The 14,764-nt window shown below is 44.5% G+C and overlaps 1 protein-coding gene across 6 annotated transcripts in view; it reads right to left on the bottom strand.

The window, feature by feature from the left end:
- Positions 1-14,764, bottom strand: part of SCMH1 (Scm polycomb group protein homolog 1) — a 45,434-nt gene that overhangs the window by 16,036 nt on the left and 14,634 nt on the right. For 5 of the 6 annotated variants that reach the window (XM_081920628.1, XM_081920629.1, XM_081920632.1 and 2 more), the window contains 4 exons: positions 10,985-11,055; positions 9,068-9,302; positions 7,965-8,053; positions 6,463-6,706 (listed from right to left, as the gene is read on the bottom strand). In XM_081920628.1, the coding sequence (XP_081776754.1) occupies positions 6,463-6,706; positions 7,965-8,053; positions 9,068-9,302; positions 10,985-11,055 (639 nt within the window). Of the gene's footprint in view, positions 1-6,462; positions 6,707-7,964; positions 8,054-9,067; positions 9,303-10,861; positions 11,056-14,764 lie in introns of those variants that run through there. The other variant, XM_081920633.1, reaches the window with a different exon arrangement.

The following is a 14,764-nucleotide window of genomic DNA, read 5'->3' as shown; positions in this document are numbered from 1 at the left end:
CTCCAGGTTTCCCTACCAGTCAAGATAAGGCAGGTAGCAACTAAAGAGCAGAGCCTGCTTTGTGGAATTTCACTGCAAGGGAAGCCACCTTGATGCCAACATTGTTTTCCTGTCAGCACCAGATAAAGACATTCCTGTTCTCCCTTATTTTAAAATGTATTATTTTAAGCATGCTGTAATTCATTGTATTTTAATTTTGTGTTTCGTTTTGTAAACTACTGTGGAGGTTTCCCTGAAAGGCAGCATAAAATTTTTTTAAACACACCCATACCCTCTGTCGTTCTAACATTGTCCAAGGACTTAACTCTCTGAAGTAGTCAGTGGGTACAGTACAAAACAGTCTGACAACAGCTTGCCCACAAGGTTTGGAAAGCTGCCTGTTCACAGAATTCCCACTCGTATTCAGCTCCAAGCCAAATGCCTAGAAATGATATTCTCTTTCTAGGAAGGACTAAAGAACAACCACTTAACTCCCAAAATTGAATCTTTTGCTCCCACATAAGTCAGCCATCCCCCAAGATTCTGCTTGAAAGAGGACACAAGAAATGAACACTAGAAATACAACTAAAAACAAATGTCAAAATCTGTTACCTTTCCGTCAGAGGCAATTCTACAGTGTCACTTCGACTTATTCACCTCCTAGTAGTCCAATTGAAGGCACACTACCCTAAATGGAAGAGGTGGTGTAGACGCTTACAGGTCTTCTTACAGAGATCCCACTTTCCTTAATTTCTACCTGAAGCTCTTCTCCCTTCCAGGCAAATGAAGTAAAGCTTTCCGGGCCCTTAATCTGTACACAATTGTTTGGAAAAAAATGGCTGACAAATACAAGAAGAATGTATGGTGCCACTTAACACATCTCCATGGCAACTTAAAAACGATTAACTTTTGCTTGCCTGCTGAGCAGAGTAAAGTTGTGTTGAAAAGGCTGACTGCATTAACGGGAACAAAGGAAACTGGGACAAGCGTCTGCAATTATGATCTCTGCTGTACCCACAGTAACGTTCATCGCCCTTGGCACAGCAATGAAGGGAGTGCATCCTTTCTTAGGTCTCCTTTGCTTGGCAAGATCTTAGTGCATTCCTGCCAGCTGGGATAGTGCCAAGGCAGAAACTCCACTCCTCTGCATTCCAGATCTCCTGATAAAGTGGAAGACTGCCTCTGGCTCACAGTCTGCCCAAGGACAGTTAACTCTTGCAGTCCTGCCACTCAGCTACTGTATCCAAGAAACTTCCTCTCCATTATTTTCACCACGGGCAATTAAAAATGTACAAAGAAAGATGACTTGCGTATTACCAGAGATAAGGGCGTGTAAAGAAAATATACTGATGCAGACAAAAACCTTGTGTAAAATATTGTAAATTTGGTGTAAGGAGTTTGGTGGGTGGGATTAGAAATCAGTGGCCACAGGCCAAAAATGGTTTAGAACTCCATGAGGCCCAGAGCTGCCAATGCGGGGTGTGTGTGTGTGTGTGTGTGTGTGTAAGGGGGCCATCAGCTGTCATAATGGGCCACTTTGAAAAATGGGTATTGAGGTGTTGGGTTGACAGACTCCCTTCTTTCTGAAAATGATCACCCGACAAAACTAGCTACATATTAAGAGAGAAGGAGGATAACTGGGATCATTTTCTGAAGGGATCCAGTGGTTCTGAAGGGATCAAATGGTTTCAAATATTCTCCTAAATGTCAGAGAAGACTATGTTCTAAATATTTAGCAAGTGCCTTGCCATGTACCAATAAATAATATGTACCTCTAGATGACAGAAGCAAGGATGAAACTACATGGACTTAGTAAAATCCTTTAGTCATTCTTCAGACTTTCTGATCAGAGGTTTCTAATACTTTCCAGAAATTTCAGAATTTTCTTAAATGGAGGACCTGGTAGTTATTATACATGCAAACACACAAGCACACACGATCAGGAACTAGGAACTAGGATCAGGAACTAGGATCACAAAGACTTACACACTGGCCCTGAACATAAAAGCCTCCACCTAGATGATACAGAAAGTTATCTACTTGCTTACTTTATGACTCCATCTTCTTGATGTTTCCTTACCTGTTAATTATTGCATTTTATATGACCTTTCACACAATGTAAAAGCTACTTCTAGAAATCTAGCCCATGTTTAGCATTCATTTCCGTGTTAATTGTTTCCAGAAAAAAAATAACTGCTTGCAATCTTGGCAACCTGGAAAATCATGGGAGTTTTGAGTTGTAAGATTCCTGCAGTTTTTAGAGATCATGCCCCACTGCTCATGTAATGAAATTTTGGCAGGTATTTTGGCATACTACATGAAGAATCATAGGAGAAAAGAAGCGCATATGCACAGAAAGAGTGGGAGAGTGGCGATATTAGTTGTGACAACCACAGATACTGGTGTGAATGAAATATAGCATGACATGGTGGCATGTTGATCACAGCCACAGTTCCATAATGCAACAGGTAATGCAGTATAAAAGGAACACCAGGAACCAGAGCAGAAGCACTAGCATTATAATCAGTAAAACTAACGTAATAAATCCCACACCTGAATGCAGACCATGTATCTGAAGTTGGTGGCTCCCGTGAGCAGAAGATGGACAGGTGGATACTCTGCTCCCTCTAGTGCTAAAGAAGCAAAAATACTCCAGAGGTGTTTTTTTTTACACCCGTCAAGTTATTGGGATGGGCTGAAAATAGTTAAATTAAGTTCACATCTCCAGAACCCATGAGTACACACCTTGCTTTCTAGCCATTATAATTTTAATATCTTAGCTACTGGAATATTAGCTCTTAAAGCAATAGCTGAAGCTTTGAGAGGAGTCATATGTGGATTTGCAGTAGCCCTAGCATATAGGAAATAAATGTTCTCCATAAGAACATAATAAGAATCTGCTGGATCAGGCCAATGGCTCATCTAGTCCAGTTTCCTTTTCTCACAGTGGCCAACAAGATGCCTTTGGAAAGCAGGACCTGAGCCCCAGAGCACTCTCCCCTCCTGCTGTTTCCAGAAGTTTGCATTCGCAAGCATACTGCCTCTGACTGTGGAGTAGCCACTGGTAGTATGCTGGGTTCCATGATCCAGAAACTGACATGGTCTAGGAAAGTATGTAGAAGTGGAGAACCACCAGCCCGTGGGTCTAATAAGGCCCATCAGGCCTTCCCATTTGGTGTGCAAGGCCATTTTGGCCAAACTACACCTACGTGCCCTACACCCAACGTCATGCAACTTCTGGTATGGGACACATATAGTCAAAAGGGGTTTGCAGCCACTTGCAAAGCCTTGTGTGAAGGACTTTGCAAGCCCCCACAATCAACTGATAGGTTTTGCAGACTGCTTAGCAAGGGGCTTCGGGAGATCTGACAATCTGCTGATCATCAGGTCTTGCAACATGCCATGCAAGGGCTCTGCAATGTGGTCTTTAATTGTCAGGTCTTGTGGAGTCCATTGCAAAGCACTCTGCAAGGACTCTGCAAGACCTGACAAACAATCAAGTGTTCTTGTGGAACACTTTGCAGGCTGCACATTTTCCCAAAGGGCTGGCCCACCAGATTCAGTTCCCCACCTCTGGAGTAAATTTTCCCTTAGAAACCCAGAATATAAATCAAGAGGGTGGAAACAGTAACACAGCAGCATTGAGCACACCTTTCAACTGATACCATTTTCACAATTAAAACAGAGCTCACTGATATACAAAGAGCTGCATTTTTCTTGAAGCACTGCCCAGTTTGGAAGAGAAGAGACACCCCTGAACTTCTGGTTCAGTAGAGTTGACAAGCACAAGTAACTGTAGGGTCAATTCCTATGTTGGCATTCTCTAGTCTGAACAGTTAATGGGATTATCAGCCTTGGTAAAGACAGCATAGAACAAGAAGATAGTTGTGCATGGTCCTGTGCAATCCTTTTTTGGGCATGCTTCCAGCCAGGATTCCACAAATCCCCAGGAAAGAATGCTTCAGGCCCTCTGCCATCACTCACCTGCCCTTATCAGGGCATCAACAGCACACAGATCTTCTCCCCCAAGTTATCTGAAATTGCAGACAACCCAAGAGAAGCTTCAGCTTTCTCTGAAGCTCATTTGACCAGCCTTCCCCCACATGTTTGCCCAAGGACTTGGAGGACAGGAGGGAGATTTCTGCACTACTTCTGCCTACTACAAAGTGCAGTGTAATGCAAGACACATGCACTCATGCACCCTGCCTATGTTCTCTGCATGACTGAGCCAAGCCAAGATTTACAAACTATTGCTTCAAAAGTTCATTGCAGTAATGTACAATCAATATTATGGGAAGCTGCTGTGAGGAGCCAGCCTTAATGAGAAGGATCTATGGAGAACATAAGCTGTGATATGCTTAAAGAGAGAGAAAGCACAGAGACATGGCAAAGTATTTTTGTGCTTGACATAGCTTCCACCACAACCATGACTATACTGGGAAGATTTCAAAGCATCCCATTTGATAAACGTCCTCAGAATCCAATACCGCAACAGAGAGTGCAAAAGACAACACGAACAAAGTATTGCCGTATTTCCCCCCCTATAGGACGCACTGGCCCATAGGACGCACCTAGATATTTTTTTTGGGGGGGGAATAAAGGGAAAAAAATTATCCCCCCCCCCAGGCGCGGGGCTGGGGCGGGGGAAGCCCGAGCTTCCCCTGACCCCAGCTCCCAGAACGGGTCCCAGAGCGATCCCGAAGCTGCGCGCAGCCTCAGCATCGCTCTGGGAGCTTGCGGGGCTGGGGAAGCCCGAGCTTCCCCCGTCCCCAGCACGGGTCCCAGAGGGAGGGCGATCACCAGTTTCATTGCCTCCTCGCAGCGGATCAGGCAAGGGTGACTGGGGAGCCATATTTGCAACTTTATAGTCCTCATGAACGCGCCCTTTCTCTCTCCCTCTCATCCTCCCCTCCCCAGATGTTGCGAAGCTCAGGCATAGTTTTTGGGAGGGTAGGGGGCGTTTGCATTCAATACAAGGGTTGGAGGATGGGTCGGGGGCTTAAACCCTCCGATATAGCGAAGGGGGCAAGGAAGCTGGCGGCCGAAGCAGCCCCTGATGGAGCCACCATCCTCACGCAAACACAAGATACACAAAAAGGCGGGCGAAAGGAAGCGGGGGTTGCTGACTGGTTGAGTTACCCCCCTTTTCCTCGGGGCTGGACTTGGGATGTTGTTCTGCTTCTGCCTCTAAATAAAAGTGAAACTTTGTCCGAGCGAGGAAGAAGTTGGAGCTGCATTTTGTAAAGTCTCCCAGCCTCGCCCGGGCGATTTCCAGGGCTCCGTCCCCCCCCCCCCCCGTGCCCATTTGCAACAGAAGAAAACACTTCAGCCTGTGTAAAGTTGGGGTGGCGGAGAAATTAAGGTTGCCCCAAGGAGAAATGAAGGTTGCCTGTTTCGAAGGCTGGTCTTCATGGGGAGAGATTTGGGTGGCTTCTACTCTGCGTAAAGACGATGGCTAAGGAACCGGAGTGCGAGCTCTCATCTCCCCCTCCCATTCTTTTGCAAGAACTCGCCTGTGTCTGGGGAAGCAAGTGCCCCCTCCAACCCCACCCTCTTTAAAGATGTTTTCCTTCGCTAACGCGGGGGTGGGGGCATTTACGTAAGGTTTTAAAATCATAACGCAGTTTGGTTCCACCGTGCTGGTGGCGGTAGTGGGGGAAATGGATCTGTCACCTACCTCCTTTCGCCCCCATCTCCCTTACTACCCCTGCCTCGGAAGCAGCAGCTGCAGCTGTCTGCGATTTCAGGCCCCTAGACAAGCGCAAGAACCTGACCTGCAGATTCATGTAACGTGCTCTTTAAACTTTAAAAGGAAGAAGTCTGGAAAGGGGGGGCGCTTTTTATGGCACACACACCGGCGCAGTTCTGCTTCTCCCTCTCTCCGTCGCGGGTGTTGACTAAGGCTTGTGCGGGCAGACGCGTCTCTGGCCGTGGGTGTGTTTGTGTGTGCGCTCGTGGGGACGCTGGAGCCGCCTGCTTGTGGGTTGGGAGCTCCTCGGTCTCTCTCTCTCTCTCTGCCTCCGCCCCGTGGAAAGCCTCTGCCTAACTTAGGTCTCCTCGCTGGCGCTGGCCACACACACTCACTCTGAAGTAGGACACGGCGCCATCCCCCCCCCCCAATCGAACTGCAAAGGAGAGAAGAGGCTGGGTTGGGAAGCGGAGCTTGCTGGGCTTGGGGGATAGCTTCCTGAAGCCTGGAGAGCAAGAGTGGTCGGTGCGCACTGACCCCTCTTGCTCTCCAGGCTTCAGCGAAAGCCTGCATTCGCCCCATAGGACGCACACACATTCATTTTCCCTTCATTTTTGGAGGGGAAAAAGTGTGTCCTATAGGGCGAAAAATACGGTAGCTCACTTTTTAAAAACTATGTTAAACCAAAATAACCCTCCATCAAAGATATGAGCACAATGATATGTTGCCAGTCCATAGACAACTATTACCCATTTCAGGGGTGAAATGTAGTAATGCTTTGATAGGACTCTTACCTTTCGTTCCAGGGGGCTGCAAGTTGTCACCGGTCAGTGAACACCAACCAACTGGAAAGATGTCGCGAGAATCATAACGGCACCAGTAATCAAAGGCTCCCCTCCAGCCATCAAAAGTGATGAGGACCTCAGAACCCCGCACCTCACCAATGGTGGCAGGGCAGATGAAATGTGGGTTTTTCCTATCTACAGCCTCCAGTTTCATCCCCATCTTAAAGAAATTCTGGGATGGAGATGGTGGCTCCTAGGAGGGGGAAGGTACAAGAAAAAGGATCAGATGCAACTCTATTAATACGCATATGTGTGCATGTACACACACAGCTTACTTTACAGACCTATTCTGCTGACTTAGAAGTGCACCCATTAGCCCTTGTTTCCCAGCAGCTGCTGCACAAGGAATCAGATAAAGGCTACTGGTGGGCTAATTTATAGAACTTAATTGCATCACAGGCCAAGTTCAGATGCAATGTTGAACTTTGGCTTATTTTTCTTAAACATGGTTAAATTCTACGTTCAAACAACAGTACCTTCATTCATTTTCTACTGTCAATTTAGCTTCTCAAATTGGGAGCTTAATCCAGGAAGTTGCTAACTGCAGTTCATACACTTGTCTTTCCTAAATCCAAGCCAAGTTACCCTGATGAAGGGTTGGTTAAGGATAACAAAGGAGGGCTGTATGGAACACTACTGGGGGAGGGAAAGCACATGGTGGAATGCAGTAGCAGGAGTAGCACTCTGTGCATCACACATTAACCTGGTTCACTGGAACCTGAGGTCCTCCAGATATTGCTGTACTACAACTCCTAACATCCCTGACCACTGGTCATGCTAGCTGGGAAAGATATGGGATCCCCAATAACTTCTAGAATGCAACATATTTACCACCCCTGCGTTACAGTAACCAGGGAAAGATTACACCCAGTATAAAAACAACTAGAGTTCAATGTTATGTCTAAATGGGGACATTAAGAGTTCTGGCCCCCTACACCATCCTGTCAAAACTTGGTCCTCTGGCATACCTTGTGATGCCCTGCTGCCAACCTTTTGCTGAATTATTTTCTCCCTTTTACTCTCCACAAATATAATTTTCAATCTTGACGTTTCACATCCCTACTTTCCATCTGTGCTCATGTTCATATTGTTCTTATCCCATCTTGCTCCTGCCCCGAATCTGATCCCCCTTTGCCTTCTGACTAGACCCAATCCTTCTGTGACTTACCTCTTTGGCCAACATACCTCCCTCCCCCACCTGTAAAGTTATTAAGTGTGCCATTCATGACACCACCACATCAAACTTAGGGACTTCATACAAACATTCACTTCCATTCTTTCAGAAACTTAGAGTCTTGCTATCTATATTCTCTGAACAGGAGTACTGTTAATGATGAGGAGTGGAACAAAGCCTCAACCCCCACTCCTTCCAGGCAAATGGAGAACCAAACTCATAAGCACATCAAAGCTAGCTACATTGTCTTCAGAATAGGGAACGATGATGGCTATACCTTGTGGAAAATCCTAACAGGTGCCATTTCTGCTCCATTCAGAGTCTTCAGGAGAAACATGGGCCAAGAAGAAGCATTCAGTCGAAATCCTGCAACAAACAGAGGTGGAGACCATAAAAAGTGTAGTAGCAGCTTTCAGTTCTGCCATCCTTCTATTATGAAGGTACCTTGATGTCTTCATCATAACATTTAGCAAATGTACTGAAAATCAAGGAATATTTCTCTTGAGAGAGTCTAAGGAAGCTTAGTTTGCACCATACTATTGGCTGGACTTTTTGTTGATGCTACTACTTGAGCATACCAAGATTTTCTAATAGGTAACATAAGCAGAACTTGGAAATAAATGCAACAGTATTTTAAGAATGTGAACTGGTGTTTTATAGTGGGCTTAATCATGACATCACAGCTAACACAGCCCTCTTATTGTAATCCATTGTGGACCCATTCTGCTGGGAAATTAGAAGAACGTTCCTGAAAACTTCAGCTGTGTCACTTTTGACAGTGAACTACAGTAAAGCAAGTGATCTGCCCTGTACAGCCTCATGCACACTTGTACAGAAGAGTGTATTACGGGTCCTCCTGAACATTTAAATCTGCTCTTAATTCAGAGATGCAGAGCCACTAGCATGGCTACCTGTGGTCAGTAACAAGTGTCTAGAGCAGGGGTGAGCAAACTTTTTCAGCAGGGGGCCGGTCCACTGTCCCTCAGACCTTGGGGGGGGGGCTGGACTATATTTTTTGGGTGGAAATGAACGAATTCCTATGCCCCACAAATAACCCGGAGATGCATTTTAAATAAAAGGGCACAAACACGCTGATTCCCGGACCGTCCGCGGGCCGGATTTAGAAGGTGATTGGGCCGGATCCAGCCCCCAGGCCTTAGTTTGTCTACCCATGGCCTAGAGGAAACCAGGCAGGGAAGAAACATGAATGGAGCACACAGTAGATACCTCTAAGTAAGCCTCCCTTCTCCAGAGCACTTCATATATTCAGATGTCATATCGCTGTTTACTGCAATTCCAAAGCTCTTTTGATCACTTGGAATCTAGAAGACGTATTATAGCATAAATGTAGCCCTTGGGGCAAACAAGGTTTCAACTCACCTAAAGGAGGCTGCAACATCCCTCCATTCTTTTCACAGTTGCCAATAGGCTGGATTTCTGCAGAATCCACCAGACGCCAGAAGTCATTCTTATTATCACTGCCATCCAGGCGCAATCGGAGACGGGCACCTGTCAATCCCACCACAGTAGCAATACAAGTGGAAGTGGTGTTCCTGGGGTCCTGGGCTTCTAGCTTCATGCTGATCTTGAATTCATTGGAAGGTGGGGTGTACGACTGAGGAGAACAAGGCTTTCAGCGTGACTTGAGTGATACATTTTTCTTCCCTCCCAAACCTCCTCCTTATTCCCTGAATTGTTCCCAGCACCTGAATGCCAAGAGCATATTAGAACTGGATGTCACAGTAGGCAATGAAAGAGAAACAAGGGTAAGGAACAAGTGAAAGAAATTCAGTCATCAACATGGTAAAAATTCTCCTCCAAAATGTTCACTTACAGCCACTAAACCCAAAAATTCTCTTCTTTCCCCATTATTTTTGCTTTTGAAATAAAACACCGCTGTCTTTCCATTCAAGAGAAATGGAAAGCCTTCTCTGTGGCAGCGCCTATATTTCAGAATTAACATTAGGCAGGCACCTTTGCCATACTGTTCAAGATGCCTGCTAAAACCCTTTTTAGTTAAACAAGTCTATCCACTTATAATTTAATATTTTCTATTAAAATTTTGTTGATTTTATCTGTGGATTGTTGATAATTGTTTTATATTGATTTATGTACAGTACATTGCTTAGAGAACCTTTTGATTAAGAAGTTTATGTCTATTAAAAAATCTAAATGAGCTCAAGCCAACCTGTCATGCTTTGTTAATGGTCCTTAACCCTGAGCTTGCACATCACAGCACTATGCTTATCTCCTTGATCAGGCACTCTTGGGGTCATTGGAAGCTGACTTTTCTGAGTCCATCTAGCCCACTATTGCTTACTTTGACTGGCAGCTGCTCTTCATCTTGCACCTGACAAAGTGGGCTTCAGTCCACAAAATCTTATGCCATAATAAAATGTGTTGGCTGTTAAGGTGCCAAAAGGTTCTTTGGTTGCCTTGGTAGTTTTTTGGGCTATCAACATCTAGAAGGGGCAGACGGGACAAGGTCCCGCTGAAATTTTCAAGGAGGGGGCTGGGTCCCATCAGTATTTTGCATCACTTGCGCAAGCTGTGTGGTGTGTGCACAGCACATCAGCAACTCACACACCAGTGATGTCAGCACGTCACCAGCCCCCTAAATCGTGCAGGCAAGCTGACGCATCTGGCTATCAGACAGAGTTCTTTCAAATTATCTCCAAATTAATCCAATTTAATTTGACATGTCAAGGATCAAACCTGGGATAGTCTGCATTCAACAATATTTAAAACTTGGCTTGGAGTCCTACTGTACTCTTGGACCTTCATTTCCTACCAACCCAATTTGCTAGTAAATCAAACCCAGGCACGATGCTACCTTCAAAATTCACATATTTTTGTCTAGGCTTCACTTATAAGGCAGACACTTTCATTAGAAAGCATTTTAAAATTGTAGCCAAAGATGATGCCCAAACAATCATCTCATAACTCAAGGAACTACAACAAATGTTTATTTTAACTTTAGACCTAAAGGAAACTAATGTCAGCACATGCAATGATCCAGATACATACATAGTCCAAGCAGGGAGAAATCTAATGTTCCTGTTCAAACCTACCTGTGAACAAAGGTTCCTGAGCTATTTCACCAACCTTAAAGGTCATGTGACTGCACCTTTATTTAAAAAGCTCTGTTCTGTTATATATTTTACAACCGGGTACCTGCATCGGTTGCTCTTCCCCCACAAAGAGAAGGTACAGGAGTTTATTCCACACTTGTCCATGAGCTGTCTAGAAGCTGACCCCTTCATCCCAACTCTTTTACAACATGGAATGCTCCATTACCTGCTTGAAGCAATGGGCAGGAGCAGGGATGGAGCATGTCTCTTTCAAGTATCTATCCCAGGCAAAGTGACCTGTGTAAAGGAGAAGAAAAAAAAGACTGCAATGGAACTTTTGAGAATAATTCTGGAAAATGACCAGTCTATATAAGAACCTTAATGAAATACCTATAAATGTATTAGCTATTAGGCAGAGGAGCTGATCAAAATGAATTACACAATGATAACAATTTCAAGTTCAAAAGATCACAATGAATTGTTTGGGCTGAGAGTACAGAATTACCAATTGTGGTAAAGGTAAAGGTACCCCTGCCCATACGGGCCAGTCGTGTCCAACTCTGGGGTTGTGTGCCCATCTCACTTAAGAGGCCGGGGGCCAGCGCTGTCCGAAGACACTTCCGGGTCACGTGGCCGGCGTGACAAGCTGCATCTGGTGAGCCAGCGCAGCACACGGAAACGCCGTTTACCTTCCCGCTAGTAAGTGGTCCCTATTTATCTACTTGCACCCGGGGGTGCTTTTGAACTGCTAGGTTGGCAGGCACTGGGACTGAACGACGGGAGCGCACCCTGCCGCGGGGATTCGAACCGCCGACCTGACGATTGGCAAGTCCTAGGCGCTGAGGTTTTACCCACAGCGCCACCCGCGTCCCACCAATTGTGGTAGAGAAACTTAAATTAAGTCTAAAGTCAACCAAAAAAGCTTTGTACCTGAATCCTAGTCTATGTATCTATTCATGTATTGCAGGTATCTTCAAGCTTTTCAGACCCAGGACGCACTTTTAACTCAAACAAGCATCTTTTACCATATATTTGCATGGCGCTAGCACTCCTGTTGTGACCTAGCTTGGATCAGGACACAACCCACTAGTGGGTTTCAATCCCCCAATTGAAGACCAGGGATATAACTGCAGTTATATCTTGCTCCATCTCCCACAGGCACACACAGTAGCTGACATATAGTATGGTTCATTTGCTTCAGTTGTAGAACTGCATGCAGCACTTTTACATTATTCTCTCAACATTCTTAAGGTTTTCTCCATGCCTTAAGAAGCCAAAGAGACCTCAAGATGACTCATACACTTAGTAGCTGACAAAGTCAGTCAGCCAAGCTGGAGAGGGCACAGCTACATGTTATAAGGAACAGGAAACTCCAGTCCAAAATAGCAGCCACGGTCAAATTCCTTCCCTTTTCCACTTTTTAATGTGAAGCCCAAATTGTTCATAACTTACTAAGGGCCCTGGCATCATTCGAACAACCTCCATATATCATTGGCTGCTGAAGCCAGTGTCAAGGAAATGAATGCCACGCAGATGTCAGAACAGTGAACACAGCAACTAGATGTTAAGGATTGAGAGGGAGGGAACTTAACACACACAACTAGCTGCTAGTTTGAGCAGCACCTCTCTGAAGTCTTCCCTTTTTATTGCACAATACAGTGAAAACAGAGGTCTTCTTGGTTATTCAGATGTAACAGAACAAATATAGTACAGAGTCGTAGGGGGATCCTTTCTTTTTTATTTTAAATGCTAGGATTCTTACATGCAATCCTAAGCATGTTTTGTAAAAAGTGAAGTCTACCAATTTAGGGCCCTATCTTTCAAGAGAGAATATTCAAGATTGCAGCCTTTATCTGTATGTCTTACACAGTAACTGGCCTGCAAGTGGCATAATAGCTTTTTAAACTGCTTGCACATGCCACACTACTGTAGACAGATTATGCCCACATTTCACCTGCCAGCAATTCATAGGTAAAGAAACCAAAGAAACTAATCCCTTTTACTTTTTTACATTTAGTAATGGCCCATCTCTGGCATGGAGCACCACAGTACAACTAGAACATGTCTTTACAATGCAGAAAACCTGTTTTAGCCCACTCAACAATTAGCAGAATGCTATTTTGTTTCATGTGATAGCCTCATGGTATTTTGATAAACTGTCCATCTTATTTTGTATAAGTCCCCTTTTTCCTGAGGACTTGTCCACACAGAGCCACATGGAGGGTGGCATACTATGAGATGAGAGCAAAGTTAATTTAATGGAAGAAACCAATTGTACATTAATGTTACAGTGACTCGCTATGCAGAACAGCCGATACACAGGAAAGGAAGCTACTTTATAACAGGTCAGACCACTTGTCTATCTATATCAGGGGTAGTCAACCTTTTTTTACCTACCGCCCACTAATGCATCTTTCTTTATGGTAAAATTTCCTTACCGCCCACCAGTGCTAGATGGAAGGAGGATTTAGTTTGTACTGTAGAACCCCCTAGTGTCCACCTGAAATCCTGAAATGCCCACTAGTGGGCGGTAGGGACCTGGTTGACCACCCCTGATCTATATAGTCCAGTATTGTCTACTCTGCCTGGCAACAGTTCTCTGGGATCTCAGGCAGAGGTCTTTCATATCACCTGCTAACCAACTAATTTGATTTTTAAAAAGTCAAGGGCTTTCTTCCCCACTCAGTGATAATGGGTTTACATTTGCTAAAGTTTACTCTGTTATTCACTGATCCAAGAGTGTCCCAGGTTGGCATTAACTGTGAGTTGTTAGCCAAAAGGATTGCCTGTACAAGATAAGCTAGTGATTTCCCTCCATTTCTTCCTTCAACTTCATTTTCTGCCTTATTTATCACCCTTCTTATCTCAAGAGATTATAAGACTGCAGGCAGAGGATGACTCATGCTTTTAATTTTTGGAAAGCACCTAGGTTTGAGGCAATTTATAACTCCTATTATAACTCATTCAGGCAAACTAGATTTTCACCAGGCAATAACAATCCCCTCTGTTGATAATTACCAGAGAAATAAAGGAACAAAATACTAATTCTTTATCATGGCAGTTGGATGGTACACTGGCAAAGCCAATTAGGAAAATTGGCACGGCTGGTGCAGCCATTTTAACTTGCTAATCATGTGGTCTCTAGGCCTGTTCACCTGGTACCTTTAAACTGATTTTGTTGGTGCTTTTATTCCTGTCAATTGATGTTTTTTGCTGCTGCCTTTATTTCCTCAGAAGCCACACATTCTGCACAAGCTGTAGGCCATATCATGCTCTTGCATGGGATTGAAAGACTGTGAATCCTCATAGGAGTTTGAGCACAGAAACACTGAAGTGTAACTCATTAGGTTTAATCACATTTATACAGAAAGGCAGCATGCATGCAGAGGTACAGTGGTAGCAGAAACACACCACAGTGATTATACTGAAAAAGGTCCCACCGTGACAGAACTACTGCCTTTGGACAAAGCAGAGTGAAGCCACGATAACCAGCAAATTAATTAGGAGCTCTTTGACTTGTCTGTGTCTTCAAAGTTAGCCACAAGTTAGCCTTTTGTCACTGAGGGATTCTGCTGCTGATATTCAATGAAATCTAGGTTTTGAACTGTGTGTGTTTCAATGCCTTGGATGCCAGACATTGAGGATGATCTTGGACAGCAAGATTCCATGTTGTTGTGGAGCAACCAAAGAAAATCCCTCTTTAGGCTGGTTCACATATGCCATGTTCCACATGATAACTGCAACATCAAATGAAGACCTCCACATGTGAACAAGCTATCCTAAATCCATCAAGTCTCAAATATTTTGTATCACTTCAGACACACTGCTTCTTGATGGAGTTACTCTGTATGTTCAGTTCCAAGTCAACCAGAGACATACATGTAGTATGCGTGAACCAGTCCTATGTACCTGTGCTGCATGGATGCATTTTCACAAACTATTTGCCGAGAAGGGCTCCACTGCAATTACAGCATAATCAGATATGCTAATAAAGAAGATGCAAACA

The sequence above is a fragment of the Podarcis melisellensis genome, assembly GCF_964234715.1.
Source record: "Podarcis melisellensis genome assembly, chromosome: 8".
Lineage (NCBI taxonomy): Eukaryota > Metazoa > Chordata > Lepidosauria > Squamata > Lacertidae > Podarcis > Podarcis melisellensis.
Note: the sequence above shows the minus strand (reverse complement) of the source record. Positions and strands in the feature narration are given on the sequence as shown.